General features: G+C 38.8%; 1 protein-coding gene and 1 long non-coding RNA gene across 9 annotated transcripts in view; one reads left to right on the top strand and one right to left on the bottom strand.

Annotated features, from left to right (window-relative positions):
* The window catches only part of opcml (opioid binding protein/cell adhesion molecule-like), a 351351-nt gene extending 345875 nt beyond the window's left edge, over window positions 1-5476 (top strand). For both annotated transcript variants that reach the window (XM_044370030.1, XM_044370029.1), the window contains 4 exons: window positions 566-703; window positions 920-1040; window positions 2019-2170; window positions 2559-5476. In XM_044370030.1, coding sequence (XP_044225965.1) covers window positions 566-703; window positions 920-1040; window positions 2019-2170; window positions 2559-2659 — 512 coding nt within the window. In that variant the 3' untranslated portion in view covers window positions 2660-5476. The remainder of the gene's footprint in view (window positions 1-565; window positions 704-919; window positions 1041-2018; window positions 2171-2558) is intronic.
* LOC122995062 overlaps window positions 1-21037 on the bottom strand; it is a 109169-nt gene extending 88132 nt beyond the window's left edge. For 3 of the 7 annotated variants that reach the window (XR_006406713.1, XR_006406711.1, XR_006406710.1), the window contains exons 1-3: window positions 20850-21037; window positions 10573-10650; window positions 6331-6409 (exon numbers count right to left, since the gene is read on the bottom strand). This is a non-coding gene — a long non-coding RNA (uncharacterized LOC122995062). Of the gene's footprint in view, window positions 1-6330; window positions 6413-10572; window positions 10651-20849 lie in introns of all 7 variants that reach the window. The other 4 variants (XR_006406712.1, XR_006406716.1, XR_006406714.1 and 1 more) reach the window with 4 other exon arrangements.
* Window positions 21038-21434: the final 397 nt, after the last annotated feature.

The raw sequence follows: 21434 nt of genomic DNA, 5'->3' as shown, positions 1-21434 counted from the left end.
AGTTCAAAGTTCTCTGATCCTTTCTGTGTAACGTTAGGAGCACCACAATGATGTTCCCACCATTGTCTTGTCTCAGGCTGTATGATATTAAAAAGAAATAATTACAGGTGATGTTGTAGCCACAGAGGCCCTACATCAGGTCCAACACCACCTGACTGGTGTGTGTTTGTGTGTGGGTGTGTTACTTTACGAATTAGGAGAGATTGTGAGTGAGGACATGCTGTACATTTGTAGGTGGTATATCATGTCCATTCAGAGAAAATATCTTGTGATTCATGTTCTTTATAGGAAATAAGTCAAGGACATTGACCTTCATAATGAAGAATCAATCATTTTTAGTATAAAAATAGAAAAACTACTAACTGACCTGAATATCACATAGTAGTCAGGCTAAACAAACTCCTTCAGAGTGATGGCTGGTCTGCTGAGCATACTTTATGTTAACAATGTCAATTACAGTTTGCTGTAATTCAGTCTCATTAGGGAGATGATGAGTTTTATCTAGGTCAGTACGGGTCAGACTTATTTACTTGTACATTTCTTCCTCTCTTTTCTTTTTCCACAGGCACCCATAAATTTATGACGGAGGGGGAGCATCTTGAGCTGACAGCCGTCACCAAAGAGCAGTCAGGATCGTATGAGTGCATTGCTTCTAATGACATCTCAACCCCTGATGTCAGGACAGTGCAAGTCACCATCAACTGTAAGAGCCAATACTATCACATTCACAGCTGAACCATGTGGGGGGGGACATAATGACCAAGACTTATAGAGGACATAAAAAAAAGCCAATAGCCGTTTCTTGGATATATCCTCAAATAAACCCTGACCATGTGAAGCTTAACCTCAATATTGTGTCACTTCACATATACTGTCGGAATATGATGCTAAATGTTTCATTTTGTCATGTGTTTTATAGATCCTCCCTTCATTTCTAAGGCGAGGAGTACGGGTACTGCAGTTGGACAAAAAGGAGTCCTGCAATGCGAAGCCTCTGCTGTCCCGAGGGCAGATTTTGAGTGGTACAAAGAAGACCGCAGGCAAGTTTCTCCTCAGAGCGCTGTGATTTTACAGGCCTGGGTTTGTTTGAAGTCACTATTACAGACATCCATTCTGCTGTAGGGTGTGGACTTACTTTATTTGAAATAAGCCGGACTGGATCATCTCTGTTAATAAGTAATGGCTTTTTACACATATCCTTGTTTAAAGTAAGGTTGTGCTTTTGATGTAATGAGATAATTCTTCAAGCCCCTGCATTTTTCTTCTCTCCATGGGCAAAGTATCCAGTTTTAATAGCATTATGGAGGGGGAGAAAAAAAAAAAAAAACGTCTTTCAGATCATTTGCAAAGCAGGCCTGGTCACCAAAGGCAACTATTATTATTTTTACACTGTAATTGGTTTATGTCAGTGGGGTGCAGGGTGTTGGAGGTTTAGAGGATATTATGGCATAATGCAGTACTTTCCAACTGAAGGCTGCAGAATGGAAAGATGTTTATAAGCAGCCCCAAAGCTGGTAAGCTGATATAAACATAGGCTATGTTGCACTGTTAAATGGTCCCTGAGGGTGACAGCAGCATTGCTCATCAGTCCCCAAAAGACAAAATCAGTCCTCAAGAACAAAAAAGATGGAGGACGCTGATAAAATAAATGACTAACATCCACAGATGTGAAATAAGGCAATGAAAAAGTGGCAGAGGAATATAGAATGCAATGAGTGAAACAGATGAGTGTTACATTCTCAGGTTGCTGTGCGCTGAGGGATGCAGTGCACAAATACATGTATTTGAATAACGCAAAGCTGTATTTAGAGTGTTTTGGCTTTTATTTTTATAGCCTGCAGGTATAAAATGTATTTCTTACTTCATGCAGATATAAACTTTAAGAATGAGTGCTAGATTTGATAAAAGGTCTAAACAAACAGACGTATGGCCTCTCAAAGGATTCAAGAAAAGCACAGTTGCTTTTCCTCGCTGCTCACTGGGAAAAGCATTGAAAGCTGCTCCCTTCTTTGTTACAGGCTCTTCAATGGAATAAATGGGGTTAAGATAGAGAATCAAGGTAAACAGTCAATGCTCGTCTTTTTCAACGTCTCGGAAGAAGACTATGGGAACTACACGTGTGTTGCCATGAACACCATGGGAATCACTAATGCCAGCATAATCCTTTATGGTAAGAACTGAAGCTTGATTCACACTGATGAGAATTAAACTGATAATTATGTTTAAATTATTGTAATTTATTTCCAAATGCACTATTTTTAGTGGCTAGTTCATTGCATGCTAGCAGCTACACACATTAAAAAAAATCAATACTGACATGGAGGTCACCCACTATATGATATTCACTGATTAACCTTTTCATTTCTAACAGTCGCTAGTTTCCATGGCGATTGCAGCACTGTAAAGCTCCTGTTTGGCTCATGAAATAAGCCACATGAGCATTTGGATTCCAGCTAATCACTGTTCATTTTGAATTGAAGCAATTGTTCCAGCATTGATTTCAACCATAAGCTGTGCTAACCAGATGATGGAGTGTGTTTTGCATGGTTCTCCTGCAGGTCCTGGTGCGATGCACAATGTCAACGGGGCAGCTGTATTGCCTCGTTGCTCTGTATGCCTCCTGCTGACGGTCACCTTACTCTACCTGCTGAAGTTCTGATGTGAAATGTGACAACCTTCGAGCTTCTCTCAGCATTGAACAGCAAGAACAGACTATTAGTCTATGAGAAGAATGGAAATCCAAGAGCGCCAGTGGTTCACCCTTCGTTTTCTTTCTTTTTCTTTCTGGCTTTGCGTTGGAGTCTGTTCTCTGTTGGCTCGCCAAGAGTAAGAGGCATCAATCCGAGAAAGGGAAAAATTTGAATCATGCACTAAATTGATGATGGTAGAACTACTGAGTTTGTGTCTCCCCAAACCTTTTTGTATGTGAAAAGGGAAAAAGAAAAAATAAATGTAACTGTTGATAGTTGACTGTTTATTGCCCAATATTGAAGTGTACATTCAGATTATTATTATTGTGTCACGTCCTGTTCAATATCTGTACAATACCATTACGCTTTTTTAAGTAAATGACAAAAAAGGAAAAAATGCAATGTGATTGTTGAATTTTACTGTATTTTTACAGTTGTATGCAAAACAGAATAACAGATCCTTCACGAGAAACAGTTCAGAATAATAAATAGTACACCATGATTTCTCAGGCAAAGTCCTACAGCATAGTGCATCCAAATTTTTATTTCCATCGTAGTGTGTGTAGAAAATGTACAAATGTGTACAGACTATTCCTGCACTGTTGTTTTTCAGAATGCATACACTTATCATATGGCATTTTTGAAACTCCTAATCACAGTGTCATAGCAGCTTCATGGCATATTCATACTGGATACCGAGAATCTGGAAATCATTAAAGCATTGGTTAGTGTGTGGTCTGATGAGCAACATGACGCTGGACTGACGTCTTACTACGTGCTGCTGTTAATTAGGGAAAGTAAATTTTAATTTGTAAAACATTTTCCACAAACATCTGATGGCATTTTGGGCTTGCCTTGTTTCACTGTTGCAACTAGTATAACTCGCTTGGAGTATAACGCTGATGGTAAATTATCAAGTAGTCCCGAAAATGTAAACATATTTGATGTTAGTTTCTCAGGCAGCCACCGTGATCCTCAATTTCCCCTGGTCCAGCAGTGGACCTTTATGCAATATCTGGACTCACAGAGACAAACAGCTTGCAGCTTATCACAAATCATATTTGTTTGTTTGTTTTTCTATTGATCTGCAATTGTAAAATAGATGCTCCACTACTTAATAATAAATGGTAAGCTTATATAAAATATCTATGAAAATGCCTAAAGCCACTACTAAGTATTCACTACCAATAAGTGAGAACTTGCATAGCCTATAGGTAAAGCTAGTTTAAGGACCATGCTGGTGTTTTTTTTTTATTTTTTAGAGATTTTATCTTATGAACTAGAATCATTCCAGAAACTTGTGGTAAGTACTGTACAGGCAATTATTGAATTCCGTTCATATTTATTGATTTGTTTTTGTCTATTAACCTTATTGTTGTTAAAGTTAAGTAATCTTTGTGTGGTAATGCAAATGAAAAGTATACACTGCACTACCACTACCATGCTTCAACAGCGTAACTCTAGCAACAATAACAGCATGTTCATTGTAAAGGCTTACTGTCTTTATTTTAAGTTTGTTTTAGTGTTGTAATGGGTTTAGATGTGCAAAAACAGTGGCATGTTCCTTCAATTAGCTTCTTCACATATTCAATTAATAAACTGATATTAGGATCAAGGTTTACACTCAAACATACTCTACCAGTCAACCAGAAAATGTGTTCGATCACCCATTTTGATGTTTTCTACTGAAAATTCTGGCACGCAGCTCCAGTCCACATGCAAGCCACAGATGACACAAGCAAGAATATTTCATAAAAGGATAGTCGAATCAACTTGAATGAATGCTCTGTGAAGCTGCTATGAAGCTTTTTTCAGGTGTTATGAAAGCACGCTTTTAACCCGGTTTGCCCCTGAGATAAACGGCAGACACTGTTCTCAAGACTACAGGAGTGTTTGCTGTGTTCTGTGGTTGGTGGATGCATTTTCAAGGGAAATTTTTTAGTCTGCATTGGACAGAAATTTCCAGTAAGGAAAATATATTTACAGCACAAGTGATTGATAATGTGATGTTCTGCTATTGTCCAGTACACTCCTGTGCATACCTATGAGTAAGAAGCGTGTTGACGACAAAACAACGGGGATGAGATTGATGTACGTGGGAATGCTTTTGTTGTACTCACATGTTAAGTAATGTGCTTGTGACGATGGTGAACCAGTGAGCTGCAGACTATGTCACAGGATGTGATTTCACTTTTTTTGGGGGGGGGGGGGGGGGCTGCAAAAAATACAGACAGGTGAAATTCAGATGCCTGCAAACTAAAGTTAAGGGTTATTGTCACCCTTCTCATCCCAGATAGATAAACATGAAAAATATTGATGTCAATGAGCTTGAATTAATTTGTTTCAAATCCCTATTAAAAGAGAACTGGTACTAGAATTTACTTACAGTAAGGTGTATTTTTGCATATGCCACCATGAACAAAAAGTTGTAGAGTATTATTTTTATTATTTTTATTTTTTACTTTTTTTAATGATTTAAGGATTTTAGTTATATGTATTCCACATGATCTATAATCCTCTTTAAGGCATCATTCTCTGGGCATTTTAAAGTTTGCAGTATTCACAATTCACTTGTCAATTACAATGTTTAATTTTTAATTTATTTTTTTTTGAACTGTTGATTTTACTATGTATGATCCCATTGACGGCTGCATTGTTGACTTGTTTGATATGTTTTCTGACCTTACTGGAGGTTAAGCATACAGTAGTCACTATTGTGGTATATAGTCATCGTATCATTTGATTGAGAGATTGCAAAATTGTCCATAAACTGGTTAAATGTGAAATCAAGTTGCCAGTCATTTCTTCTGAATATGACACCGTACATCACTGTCATCCTTAAGATCTATATTTTACTATTAACATTGGATCAGATGACTTTGTCAAATGCAAAAGGTCTACCTTGTGGGGATGAGAGTTATCACAGACTCTCAGCTCTATAGAGTTTTAGCATCTCTGAGTTAATTGTTTTTACTTCAGAGTTTTATTGAAACCACTGTATGGCATGCCCTGCACCAAACAGCAGACAGATAAAGTTAGCCTCTAGCTGGTGAGCACTGGAGTCGGTGGAGACCAAAACTGAGCTACAAAGAGGGTGATTATTGGACTTTCATCAGGTGGACACAAACACAACAAAAATGAAAGATAATATTGCTCTGTGTCTGCTTGATGTGTAAATTGTTTAGTCAATCTATTTATAGAGCACATTTAAAGTCCACCTGAAATTAAATTGGCTTTGATTGTCAACTGCTACATACATATCTGCTCTGTAAATGAGTTGTCCAGTGTTCTCCTTTGAGAAAAAAAATCAGAAACCAACAGGGAGAGTTTCATGATGGCATCTCCTGGTTTTGCATTAATTTGACAGAATACTGTCAGGTATCAGTCTATGTAGATTGAAAACTTGTCAATCAATCAAATCCTTGCATAAAGCAATAATGTGGCATTCTATCATCAGTAGATCAGACGATCATACTGAGCCTGATCACATCCTGCTACACAACACAAGAGCCACAGACTATGAACAACAACCTACATTAGCTTTCCTGCTAAAATCTCCTTCTTATCTAACTTACAAACATGTACACACATCTTGTCCTGCATCTTAGTTTGTTGAATGAGCCACCAAACAAATACTCACCAAGGAAAAGTGCACCACTGACATCAGTTTGCAGTTTGGACCCGATAAATGCTGGTGTGGTTCTTACTCTTCAATACCACTGCTGACAACAAAACAAGTTTTGAGAAAAGTGCATTTACAATCAATGAATTGCAAGGAAAGACGGGGTAAATAACTGTAACAGAACACATTAAAGCAGCTAAGTCAAACTAATAATTACGGGGACTCAAACACAGTTATAAAAATGGATCTCAGGTAATAGATGGGGAGACCTGACAGTAATGGCAAACTATTCCACAGTCTGGGAGAGCACAGTGGAAAAGACAATCAGTGAGGAGTAATCAATCAGCAATTCTGAGGGGTCTGGACAGAATAGGGACTAAGACAGACAAGGAGAATTAAGTAAGTAGGTAAACTTGTGCCAGTCCACATAGTGATTTAAAAGGAAAAATAAAAGAATACCAAAATCAATTCTATATTTGACTGTTAACCAGTGAAAGGAGGACTGTACAAAGGAAACCTGCTCTCTCCTCTTCACTACTAGGTGAGACTGGGATGACTTACCCCCACATAAAGAGGTTTACAGTTGTCAACATGTGACAAAATAAAAGCATGTAAGACAGTCTCCTGATCTCCAAAAGAGAGAGGAAGTATTATTTTTTTCTACACAAATTCTACTGTGACAAATTCTACTACTAGAGACTGAGTTTCTTCCTTTGTCAAATTTTGGAGCAGAATTAAAAGTGACATCTTCAAATGGATATTTGGAGATAGATGACCAATACTATTTCTACACCACTAGTGGAATTTGTGGGGGAAATAAAGACAATCTCCCCCTTACTCTCATTAAGCTGGAGAAAATTTTGACCACCCAGTATTTGACATCCTCCAGACAATTGAAAGAGACTGAAGATCATGTGCTTTACCAAGATTCATGGGAAACTACAGAGGCATGTCATCAGCATAGCAAAGATAAGGGATGTTGTATTCTCTAAACAGACCCCTGTGGGACCATATAGAGCAAATAAATTTGGGCCAAAAATAGAACCTTGGATTACTCCATGAAAAATACACATTTGCCTTAACAATTTAATGTTATACAATAGGAAAATTGCAATGAAAGGTATTATGGCAAGTTGAATGGACTACCTAACGATGGTGAAAAATGGCAATGTGTGATGATTTTACTTCTAGAAGATTAGTTGAAACCTAAGATAAAACTAATCAATTTTCCCGAGGTCTAAAGTAAGAGTCAGAGAATACGACACCAAGCTCTTGATCATCAGAAGCGTATGACCAGCAGAAAGGTATTCTTAGTCTACTTTATTGTGACAATGGCACAATGTCCTCAACTGAACCCGATGTTGGCTCCGTGTGTCCTCGGCTGATTCAGCTCAGCTTGTCCTCCCGTCCTCCCTCCAAAGGAGAGATAACAAAGGGAGCCAGTTTGGACCTCTACAATATGTCACTGTTGTTGTGTGAGCAGTAAAGCAAACTGATATTTTAAAGAAAAGATTATTTGAAAGTGTTGATAATTGACAGGTATGATATAAAGACAAAGACATTTTGCTAACAGACACGAGCTGTGTTCAAATCTGTAACAATGTGCATTAGTCTTAACCAGTCCATTATAATGCAAATTAAATCTTTTAGAGCATTTATCTGTAAAAGTAAATGAACTTTGTAGATCTACATTAAGTCTAGCCATAAAAGGCAACTATTTCTATTCTCTGAATTCCTCTCTGCACTACCTCTGCACACCGGTAGCACCAGAGTTACCTCTCTACTCCCCCTATTCTTAATAAATAGCGATATTCAGTGTCACTGCTGTCAGCACTGATAGAGATTCATACAGTCTTAGCACAATAACATCAATATCTGCCTGTGTTAGATCCTGGGCTCCTTCCAGTATAACCTCGTTATCAGAGCAAAGCTACAAAAATGCAGCACGAGTTTGGTAACTGTGGTGTCAGTCAAGCTGCCTGTTACCTCTCTGTGTCTTTAGATGAATGACAGGAGATGCACTCTGCTGACAGATCTGTGAGATATTCATGCAAATTCATGCTTCAAGGTTGCAAGTGTGAGAATACCTTTCTTACAGCTTTGTTTATTATAAGCCACTAATGTGATGACATTGCTGGGCCTTCCCACCATAATAAGGATGTTTTGTTATATTACCGTAATGAAATGAGGAACATAGCCGGTCGTTGTACAGTACGAGCAACAGCGAAATGGAATCTAAATTCTGAGTTTCAAGACGATTCTTTCCGTTCAGGCAAAGTTAAACCAACTTGTCTTCTGAGAATGTTCTTGCCAGGAAAGCTTTTTAAACTTTATGACAGCATGATGAGCCTGAAGTGCTAACCTGCCAGTGGTCTCACAGCATGATGAACACCAACAGTGTTCCAATTACAAGAGATAACTCTATTGCTTCTCTGAAGAGGGAATCAAAGTCTCTTTTTTTGTCTTTAGCTCAGACCAAAGTCAGCAGGGAAGAAGGAACAAAAGTGATTTTGCTTTTGGAGATAACCAGTCCAATATAATAAAATAACATCCTTTTGAGTAGCCTTTATATTCAGTCCAAGTCTTGTAAAAATGTTCTCATGAGGGTTGATGATATCAGTATATTTTCTGGCAGCATGCAGTAATATTTAACTTTGTTTATACTTTTTTTTTTAAAAAAAAAGAAATAACTGCATTAGAATGCTGTTTCATCTCTCACAATCTCCATTTACCTTTGTTACATGACATTACACCTCAGGTAAAAGAATCTTTCAGATAAAACAAATACAATCAGGACTGTTTTGTGTAGACTGGTTTAAAATAAGGTGAAGTACTTGCTTGTAGGAATAAATACGCTTTAACGTTACAAAACGACTTCAAAATTACCTCAGTGATTGATACAAATGTTCTCCTTGCATCAGTCAAGAGACATTTATTCCTTTTGGTCTTCAAATTAAAATTCAAGAGAGGAGAGAAGCTATAAATGGCAGTGATTAGGGCTAACAGCTATTAAAAAAAACATACCAGCAGTCTGCCTTCCTGTAACTTTCCCTGATGACTCAGAGGCATGATGATCACGTTACTCACAGTCTGGTTCTACACATGACTATTCCATTCCATGAAAACATGTTATCATCAGTAGAAAGTACCACCATATAGCCTACCAATCTTTTTTCCCATCATATTTAGACAAAAGAAGCCAAGTGTTCAATCACTGATTGCTACAAAGACAACAGGGCTGCTGAAGGTACCCCAGCATTAGACTTCACACACAGTGCTGAAGGAACATTTGATGCTAAATATCCTAATGTTAAAAGTCAGTTGTTGTTTTTTTCATTTATGAAAATCATTACAACAAAACACTTTGCAAACAAGAAAAAGCACCACCAGTAAAATGAAGAAATCAGCCACTGTCTGTAATAAAGGTGAAAGGAAGGCTGGTGAATAGTATAGCCGTCCTTCTTGTCTTTCTTTGTGCAAACAAAACTGAAGCATCTTTTAGGCATCTGAGTATCTGAGTTCTTACCCACTTGTACTTTTCTCTACTTTTAAGTAGTATAAAAATATTTTGGCAGCCACTCTGCCTTCCTTTACAACTTGCTCTTAAAAAAAAAGTTTATCTGCTTTTTCATTATTTTCTAACCTTGCCTTTTTCTTCTATTTTTCGTAACCAAATATTCTCCAACATATATGATCAACAAGACATCTTGCATACATAAAGGTAGTTATTATTCTAATAAGCCATAGTTACCATCAAAATGAAGCACTTCACATTCATCTGCCTGTACTTCAACGTACAAACATGCATTCACCCTGTCAAATCAAATGAATGCATTTTTGTCACTTGTTATTTGGTTTCACAGGGCTGCTTTCAAATGAGATGAAACCATGTTTGCACTTTGAAGATGAGCCAGTGAATTGCAGGACTTTATTTGTGAAGAAAACAAGAATATGATGATGTGTTTCTTGGCTGTGTGATGAAGCACTTATGGGCATAATTTCAAGTGTGTGTGTGTGTGGGCGCAGCTGGCTAAATGCAAAGACAGGTCAAGGCCAGAGCTGGAGGGGAGGGGAGGGGATGGATCAGAGGCACATACAACTGCTGAGGTCCCCAGTCAACTGTATGGCTAATCTCTGCCTGTAGGAGACTAAATCATCTCCATATCAGGGAAAGTGTACACATAGCTGCAGTGATATACATTCTGTTCCATCACCTACATGAGCTCATGATATTGTCTTTGTCTATTTTCTTACACTCACATGAGCAGGGCATTATGTGAAGTCATGCAGGCCAGAATGGGCACCGGACCGCTCCATCCGAAAGTCCTTCACCCACGCCTGAGGACAGAAAGATTAGGTCCAATTGATCTCCCCACGATGTACTTTTACTCTTGTTTTGCTCACACCAACATCTCCCGGTTTTCCCAGATCACCAACATTGGCTTTTCAATAAAAAAAATCAGACATTGCTGTCTCTGATATGAAGATGTGACCAGCTTCAGGTTGTCAGTCTGTAAAACCTGCCTCATCCTGCTTTAAAGAAAGTAATATGTGTTTTTTCTGCCTTGTATTACCATGAAGACATCCACACTCATGAGATTCTCCTCCAACTGTTCTCTTGGGAGTCATAGGCTCCTACTGTTTTTAAAAACTCAAACAGCTTGAAGAGATACAGTACAGCGCTAACAAAAATTATCCACTGAATGAGACAACTGGGAGTTTCTCCTAATGTGACTTTATACACTGTCATGGTAACTCCATCAAAATGTAGTTTATTCGCGCCACATTTTTTTGGCTTCACCAGCGAAACACCTTACACCGTCTGTCCATTTCATTTTTCCTCTACACTGCCAACACAAGTATGGGACATTGTGTAGAGAAATTAAAATATTTCAAATTAAATGCCTCGATTAGACTCATGGTGAAGTCATGTTAGGGAAAATCACCATAGTTGTCTCATTTAAAGTGATGGATTACAAAGTTAAAAGTTTATCTGTGCGTACTGTTATCAAGAAGCTTTTAAAAACATTATACTTCTGGTTCTTCATTGGTGATGGATGAAAAAAAAGGAAGTAACATCAATGTTACTTTTTAAGGAGGTGCTAACCAATCTAAGAAATTATTTTGAGTGAGTTTTCATGTCTGATATGGGTCTTAATACTTATTCTTAGAGGCTTCTTCACTCTAACAAAAAATAATTTGTGAGGAAAACATTCAATTTTTTTCTTGGAAGCTTTTGAAGTTTTTCTTGCATTAAAATATCAGAAAAAGATGTATAGAACAAACTTTCAACAGCCTCAATGCATAAATAAAAGTCCTGTGTTAGCTTAAAAAAAAACAAATTTGGCATTTTGAATATAGACATCAGTCACATCACATCATACTTTTTTTTCTGATTGGATGTTTAAATGAGCGTGTCGGACACTTTGAGGCTCATTCTACTGTCTGGTGAAGAACAGATGTCATTCTCGGTCAGCGCCCCCTTAAACCCTCCCTGCTCAGAGATGTCATATAAATACACTCGGATCCCTGCCCTTGACTGTGCTCTCGTCTTCAGGTGGAACAACAATATCAGTCAATGCCAGCAGCTTGCTGGCACATTCATTTCTCTGGGTTTTGAGCAGAGTATCCCTTGATACCTGCAGGGAAAGAGGGATCACCTCCATCCTCCGAGGCTGCGAGAGGGGAGGTCGCTGTCTGCTGTGATTTAACCGGACGCTGCAGTTTCATAAACAGGATAAACACAGTAGGCAGATCTGAGAGGTCCTAACCCAGTCATTTGAGGTGAGGCTCTACAAATGAGAAATATGACTATGGCAGGTTTGAACAGAGAAATAATGTTGATTGATAATTGTTGATAATTATTTTGTTTCAGCAGTTTTATGATCTTTTAAGGTAAAAAAAGAAAATCAAACCAGTTTTCATCACATATGAAAGAGAATTGATCCACTCTTTCACAATTATAATATGGAACTTTCCAAATATTAACATCACATATTATATGTATTTATGTAAGTCACTATTCAACTTGACAGAATAAATCATCTATGATGGTTCTATTCAATGTTAGAGTTCATGTAAATCCAGATTTCTCCTGTATAATGAATTAAAAATGAGCAGAATCTCCTCCAGCGTCAGTCTACTATTAAAGTCACAATGTCATACTGTTCTCTGCTTTTGATTGATCATTGATTTATGCCTGTGTGCTTTGAGCATCGGGGTAGATCTATGTTGCTCTGCCCCTGGGGAGTTGTGGGTACCCGCAGCCTGCACGGTGTTCATTTACAGTGCTCTCAGAAAGTTTTTAACCCTCTGGATGGATTCATTCTAGATGAATTTGTCAGCAATCTACACAAATTCAAAAAGGTGGAAACCTGTATTTAGACAGGTTTTGTTAAATTATTGAAACTGAAATCCAGAAGTATTTCATTTAAAAAAAAAAAATCCAATCCCCTGACTCATTACTTTATGGAAGCATTTTTTGGCAGCTAGTTCAGCTTCAAGGCCTCTTGGAAATATGTGCTACAGCACAGCACATCTTGATTTGGGATTTTCTCCCATTCTCCCTCACAGATTCTTTCAACCTCGATTGAGCTGGACTGGGGGGGCATTTGTGAGCAGTTATCTTCAAGTCATTTCACAAATTCTCAATAGGAAGTCTGGGCTTTGACCAGGGCTTCTCAGAAACACACTATTGTCTGAAGGCCTTCCAGTTTTAATTTGGCTTGGGGTCAGTCTTCTGTTTTACAGCCTCACCCAGATGTGTGTCTATGTGTCTCCACAATCCTATCTCTGACTGTATATATTTCCTTCTAATTCAGGCTCAGTCATTTGAATGTGAGTCAGCCATCTCAAGGACATTCAAAAGATTTTGGATGCAATTAGGAGTGACACTGCAGAGAAGCCAAATACTTGCAGACTGAACCACTTTGAGCCTTTCATTTTTAATTAATTTCTGGGGAAAAAAAACGTGGACTGTAGATCTGTGACGAAAAAAAATTCTTTCTGTTTTGATTTCAGCGTTAGCAGGACAAAATACAGGAATGCTGGATTTCTTGTAAGTAACTATTTCACTTAAGTCAAATCAGAATCTACATATGGGCTTCATATGTAGCATGTTCAGGTTGCTGTATGAAATGCTGATATACTAGTATTCTATAGTAAAGGCTAGACATAAAAGGCAGATATCTGGTCAGAGAATACATCTGGATCTGAATGTGTAGATTAAGGTTGGGTCATAATTTCAACAGTCATAGTCATGGTTGTTATTATAACCCTGACTATATCCTGCTTTCAGAAACCTGGATATGGCCTTACCCTGGTTTTGTGCTCCAGAAGAAACCAGGATACTGTGGCATGTAAACACCTTACCCAGGTTTCTGAACATTCTTTGTTGGTAGAGGTATGAGAGGCTGTGATGTCGAGGAATCAAGACACAACTGGACACAGCTGCTCAGAAACCTGGAGTCATGTATACAAGGACATAAATAACCGGGTTTTTCATCTTCCATGTGAACGGCACATCCATAATATGACTCAAAACCAGGATAATCGTGTGCATGTAAACACACTTGGTGATGTGTAAGGTACAGATTTCATTTTAAAAGGACCGTTGCCATGGTTTTTCATGTTTCAGACCGTTACTACTGCAAATCACATTTACTTTAAATTACAGCTAACTATTTTACAGATTATGCTGTTGTGTTTTAGATTTTTGGATGTATTTTTTCTGCCATTTTATTCTTTTCCTTATGATTCCTATTAGCAGACTAAATAAACGGAACTCAAAGCATGATCGCAGATTGTTTTGACAAAACCCTGGATTACCCTGCAATGATACTGTAGCTCAGACACAACAATGCAGGCTCATGAAAAATTACACAACTCAAGTAAGTTTCAAAAGTCTGCCATTTGACTTTCACCCCATGGGGAAATGTGGGAAAAATATAGAAATATAACTCTACAGCACGTATTTGAAAATGAAAATAAAGATTTTCAAAACTCCTATAAAAAAAAAAAACTGCTATATGCAGGAAGTGTTTTCCAGAGGCAGAAAGACCAGATACGAGAGAAATAACCTGACAAGCTTTGATGCAACATAGTACGGAAGAAAAGTACAATCATAACAAAACAGTCTGAAAAATAGGCTATTCCATGATATTTAAATACAGAGACAGTGTTAGCTGACCTGATGCTGAGTGGAAGGTTGTACCAGAACAGAGGATCCAGTACAGCAAAAGCACAATTATCATAACCTGGACTTCAGAACAGCTGTAACTGAAAAACCCAAGCTGGTGGATCTGAACGGTGAATACGGTGAAGAACAAATAGCCAACAGAAATGTCAGCTATACATAATGTGTAGTTAAAGACCTAACACTTACAAAAACATGAGCATGGCTCTTTAAAGACAGATGATTATCACCGTAGTAAATTTTAAAAAAAAGCAGCAAAGCCATTTGGCAGCCCAGATGTTCATGCCTGCCTACGGAGGCAATCATGTTGGTACAAGGACTGTAGATTAAATTTACTGTACCTCAGACTGTGTTGGGTGGTTTCTTAATTATTTTATATTCATGCTGATTTTTTTTTTTTGCCCACTGAGCCATTTGTAACAGGCGACTCCTGTTAAATAGATGTAACAGGTCAGGAGAACTGCATATCCTGCAAACTGTGAATATTCGCTTTGACAGCTATGTGTGGTCTCGCTTTGGTTTCAAGATGAAAGCGAGGAATTAGCTGGGTTTTTTTTCCTACGCCGATCACCTAGCTCTAGAAACCTACATTTAAAGCTTTATTTGGGTATAAATAATGTTTGTAGGTGCATAAAAGTACACAATTTCTTAACAGGGATGCAGAGGGTGTAGAGAAATGGTATTGAAGAGGGCAAAAAGGCGAGGCGAGGTGCTGGCAAGGTGGTGAGTCTGTGTGCTTGTCTCATGCAGAGGTGGGCAGCAGGGATGGGCTGCTTGTCCAACAGAGAAGGCAGGGGAGACAGTGCTGTGAAGCTGTGAATGTGTTGCCAAGGAGCCGCTCGAATAACCAGGCTGTGAAGAACAGAGAGAGGAGGAGGAGAGAGAAAGCCAGAAAGGCATAGGAGAGCCTTCATGTGTGCCGCAAAGGAGGTGCTGGAGGAGGGGAGGAGTGTGTGTGTGTGTGAGTGTGTGGCAGGGGAAAGAGCCAAACTGGTAGCTGACATCCGGGCTTGGTGTGAGAGATTATGGGGAATGGACACTCTCTGGAGCAGGCATCTGCTGAGGAGCTGGACTCGTCCTGGCAGCAGACACCGATGGTGGGACACTCTTGGAGGCTTTACAGCAGTCAAACAGGGACGGTGAGCAGAAGCCATATAAGAGAAGTAGCTGACTGACACAAGGCAGGCGTGGTGCAGATTAAATACTTCAGCAAGAGGAATGCGATTGGAGGATAACAATAGGGATGAGGGACAGTGATTGGTTTGAAGGTTTTCCAATGCAGCTCACAAACACTGAAGGCCTACTGTAACTCAGTAATGTTATTAACCATGTTACATGAGATTCTTCTTATTTCCACATTTAGCAGTTACGGAGCAACATTATCATTCATTTGGAGTCGTGTTTCTGTCCGCTTGGTGAATGTTAAGTCCAATATTCACTCTGTTTTAGCTCTGTTTTTGCTCTCTACCAACTCCTGAGGGAAATATCTGGCTCTTTAGCTGCTAAATGCTCCACTATGTTCACCAGATAGTCTACAGCTAACTGTGTCTGATTGCCTGTTTGATGCTGAGCAGGTAGTGTAGAGTAGCTTTTTAGAGCTTTTTCTCTGAGAACAGCTGCCTGCTGCGGCTGAAATGATGCTATGAGAGCGCTGAGAGTGAACCAGAACAGTAAAGTTGCAGGCAGACGGCTAAACAATGAGCTGAAACTCACTTTAAAGCTATGTAAAGTCATGAATATTGATTATAGCCGCTTTAAAGTGTTAAACATAGCTGGTTGGTCAAATCAGGTTAAAATTTATCGAGTTAAAGCTGAATTTATTTCATTTATTTAAAGGGTAAGTTCAGAAAAAAATGAGCTGCGTCTTTAAAAAAGTCTGGATTGGATTGTATTGAGTTGGAGTAAAAAATCTAAGATATCCCAAAACCTGGACAAATAAAACCAAAACTATCTGCATGGCTACATACAAACAAAGTGTAGTTTCCTCCCATTTTCTCATTTTTCACCTTTACTTTCATGAATATTCACTTGATTGGACCTGTATTTCTTCAGTGTGATCATTATCTTAAACTCTGTGTGCTTCTAAAATATTTGCAGTGTGAGCAGAGGGATGTGATGAGGCAGACTCAGGGGTTTGATGCATGCATACTGCGATTTTTCACACATCTGCACTGTGTTTGCTGAACTTAACACTCCTCCCGTTGCAGAGGTGTTGTATTCCCAACGTTCCATTCCTGTGACGATAACACCTCCTTTTCCACTCCTCCTCAAAATTGATTAGATGTCATATTGGCCAACAGGAACGAGAGGGTATGCACTCATGAATTCACATATGAATCACAGATGCACTGCAGGCCTGGCGCAGTATGTATGTGTACTTACATTTCAGGTACACTATCAGCAATGACACACATGACTAGGTACGGTATATGCAACATCTCTCTGGTTATAGAGAAGACTAGTCTTGCATTTTATGCGAGCAGTGTTAAATTATGGACTGACAAGAAACACAGACTGTTGCTGTGAACTTCATCTACATGTTTAAGACAAGATGTTCTTCTAGTTGAATTCCAGTCCATGTTAGGAGTTAAAGGACAGATTCACAATTATTCAAGTCTATATGTCTAAATCAAGTAGATATCTTTCAATGTGAATCTTTTTAGTAACAAAGTCTCTCTTTTTGTTACTATACTTCCACCACAGCTCAACAGGGAAACACTGTGCGAAGAAACACAAAGAGGGAATTTGATGCCAAAGACTGTAAATGTGGCAGATATCCACTTGATATGACTAACTCAGACTGCTGAAGACTCATATAAGCTTCACATCAACTTGTGTGGAAACACTGTGGATTTTGTCCCTCATCATTTACATTGAAAGCACATTTGAAGGGGATCTTTTAATAGTCAGTATGAACAGGTAGAATGATTACAGCGAGGAAAACCTCTTTTACTGTTCATATGGACACCTGAGTGCTGTTTTAAGACACACCTGAAAATTTGTGAACCTGCCCTTTAATTCTTAGTAGTACTTATTGAGTAATTAACCATTTCTTATGGTGTGATTTAATGAGGGTCCAGTCCATTTTAAGAACTTGATTTACATTAAAGCGTTGAGGTTCCTGTCTTAAAACTTAAAATAATAATAAACTTTATTTGTATAGCACCTTTTGAAACATAGTTATCAAGTGCTTCACAACACCAAAATAAAGGGCAGAATCCAATAAAATGTTAATGTCATGTTCCTTGGGGACAAAAAGGACCGGATCTTAGAGATTCTGCGTAACTGGGTATAACAAGACTGGACAATTATTTTAACATGCTGATTAAAATTAAGGTTATTATCAAAAGTGACACGAAGAGTTCTGCAACTAGAGGTGAAACTGGTGGAGCATGAACCGAGGCATGGTGAGATGTGATTACATGTGGTGTCTGGGCCTGTGATAATGACCTCAGATTTATCTGTATTCAGTTAAAGGAAATTATTCAATAGCCAGGTTTGAACTAATGGTGGGGTCAAAAGAGAAATAAAGCTGTATGTCATCTGCATAAAAGTGGAAATTAATACTATGTCTGCTGATTATTTGTCCTAGAGGTAAAATTTTGTGGAAGATCTACAATCACCAATAGCAACATTAAAAGTATTATTTCAGAGATATGAGCAAAACCAGTCTAACGCAGTGCCAGCGATACTAGAGAAACACTTTTTGAGATGCTCAATTAAAATTGAAAGATCTGCGGAATCAAAGGCTGTGGTGAGATCCAAAAGGATTGAAATATATGAGTTGCCAGAGTCAGCTGCTAAAAGAAGATCATTGAGCACTTTGAGGAGAGCAGTCTCTGTGCTTTGGCCCACTCTAAAACCTGACTGATTTTTTTCAAAAGAGACCATTTCCAGTCATAAATGAAACGACCTGTTCTGCAACTATTTTTTCTAGAACCTCGGCCAGGAAGGGAAGTTTGGAAATGGCAAAGTTGTTCAGGATATTGGGAGATGGTTGAACTATTGCGGAACTAAAATGATCAGGGACAGTGTCACATGTGAGAGAGGAATCAATTATGATAGAAATAAAAGGACAAACTAACTGCAGGACTTCTTAAAAGGAAGTGGGTGGGAAGGATATCAAGAGAACAAGATGTGGGCCTTGTATCGGTAATGGTCTTGGCTAAATGATCAATTAACACAGAGTGAAATAAATTTAGAGAACAGGAGAAATGACAAAGAGGCTCGGGTGTTACAAGAGACAGTGGGGTATTTTGATTTTGTATTGTGATGACTAGCTCTGAGAGTCATGGTTAAATCAAGACTCAGCTTGATCAAATAACATCTAATTTTCTTTAACAGCTCATTGAATAATATATCACCTATGAAACAGCTCTGGATCATGCTTAGCTCCATGCATTCAGCGATGGTTTAAAATAGTTAATCTTTGCTATTATCCCCTATGTCATCTTTATTTCTCCCACCCAACCAATGAAATTTAAACCACCCCTCAAAAAGCTTTATTTACATTTGTGTATTCCTGTATACATGTGTTTCGCTTTGTAATTGTGTCACTGCAGCATATCTGGCCCAGAGGGTAGTTCCCTTTGATATTATATAAATACATATAAGCACAAAAGACAGCTGTTGGAATTTCTTTTCATATTTACATTGGGAAGTGTCACCATTTCTAAGACTTTATATTTTGTTGTTCAAAGCACATTTCTTGGCCTTGGATGAAAGCAGTGAGGACTGTGAAGGTTGATGGCTGTCAGCTCATTAATCATATTTTCAGGGGGAGAGTCCTGGAAGATGCTTCACTGTTCTGGCATGTCTTTCCACAAAGCAAATGCACTGCCTGAGATTGTGTGGATGGAGAACCAATCTAAATAAATCGATTGAGATTATTTTTCTCCCGGGCTCTCATGGGTTGAAACGATATAGGTGACTCTTGGTGTCGCTGCTGCTCAGCAATTGACCACAACACTGCAATGAAAGGTGTCTAAAATCAGATTTTTCCCCCTCACATGTGATACAGACTGAATCTAATCCAATCAGTGTTTGCAGTATTACTGAATGCATGTCACAATAAGGTGATTAAAGGTGATTATTTTTAAGAAGTGGAATTGTCCTGCAGAACATGAGAAGTAAACAAGCTGGGCAAATTGGAACAATTGGCTGCAATTGGTTTTGCTCATGTTAGCCTAACATGAACGTTAGCTGTCGTCTGCATCTTTGTTTGTCATCCAGCAACTTCTCAGCATTCTTTGGGTTGTTAAACGTGTACTAGTCTGTGCTGACTGACACAAAGAATGTCGCTGTGTGACGGAACCCACATCTTACCTCCGCAGCCCTGCATCCAGTCCTGATAAGAGTATGCTAAAATTTTTGATGACCAATATGGCCATTAATATTCCAGAATTCACTGTGCCAATGCTGGATGTAACGTTACATAAGAGGAAAAGGTGATACTTTTCAGAGTCGTGTTAAGTGCTGTCGAGCCAAAGTGCAGGGCTGTTGCTAGAGTGTGTGCTGGCTTTTGAATCTCATGCCATGCTTACATGACCAAACACTCAGTGAATCTCTAAACGCAAAACCAAACTTTTGCACAATAGAAGTTTATATTTAAGTTGTCTTGGTAACATATCTTATAGGTCACGTTACCCATGCCAGACCTAGGGGAACTCTGGACTAGCAGCAAACGTTACACAAGCAAGGATGCACTGTGTAGCCGATAAAAACATAGTCTGTGGATTAATAAAGGAGAGAGCCAAAGTAAGCGTCTTGCTCTAGCCGATGCTCATTTAATATTTAACACTACAATATAAAACTGTACATATTTCTCAGTTACATCAGTTTTCTGAAACCTGCTGCTTCAAAGTTCATATTTCACATGGTCATGTAAGCATGGCATGAGATTCAAAAGCCAGCACACACTCTAGCAACAGCCCTGCACTTTGGCTCGACAGCACTTAACACGACTCTGAAAAGTATCACCTTTTCCTCTTATGTAACGTTACATCCAGCATTGGCACAGTGAATTCTGGAATATTAATGGCCATATTGGTCATCAAAAATTTTGGAAACGATGGCTGACTGGCTTATACTCTAAAACAATCTTGTGAACACATTTTTGTATGTTACCACATGAAAATGTCTGTACCTTGCACTGACAAACAGTAGAAAACCGAAATTCGCGGAGGTAAACATTCTCAATGGCGGCGCCCACGAAGACACACAGCAACAAAAATACGTTCCAAATACACCTCAAAAACATGTCACAACTTCACAGAACGATTTGCAATGCATTTACATTAGATATTAAACAGAGCTAATCATAGAAAAGCAAGTTTTAACATACCTGTGGATTAATAAGGGAGATAGCCAAAGATAGCGTCTTCCTCTAGCCGATGCTCATTTAATATTGAGCTGCGCTTGAGCAGAGCAGGTACGAGTGATCTCCCTCAGGTATCCACAGCATGGATGTATAAAGATAACTGGATACAGCGTCGGATTCATTCCTATGAAAGTTGCTTAGTGCATGGATGTATAAAGAGAACGGCTCAGTGGCGCATGAAGCAAAAAAATCGACTTCCCGGTATGAAAGTACCCGGATCTTCCGTATTGTGCGGCCCATAGAGCATGCGCACTAGTGACTTTCGCTGGCCGAGTCGGCTATTTACGGTTTAGCCCTCCGGCTAACTTGAATGGGGATAAAACGATTCAATCATGCGGCTCTTCGAGGCTTTTGAAATGTGATTGGACCGAACGGATTTAATTCTGATAGTGAGTCATTTCACGGGGGTTGTGACGCTCAGAAAAATTTATCCGCTGATTTACAGACGTCTCTTTCACAATGTAAGTCTATGGGGAAAAGTCTTTTTGGGCCAGTGTGCATCACGTGACGTTGTAAGTACACCGGTTGGCTGCTATGTCAAATTTGCTT

The sequence above is a fragment of the Thunnus albacares genome, chromosome 13 (assembly GCF_914725855.1).
Source record: "Thunnus albacares chromosome 13, fThuAlb1.1, whole genome shotgun sequence".
Taxonomy (NCBI): Eukaryota; Metazoa; Chordata; class Actinopteri; order Scombriformes; family Scombridae; genus Thunnus; species Thunnus albacares.
Note: the sequence above shows the minus strand (reverse complement) of the source record. Positions and strands in the feature narration are given on the sequence as shown.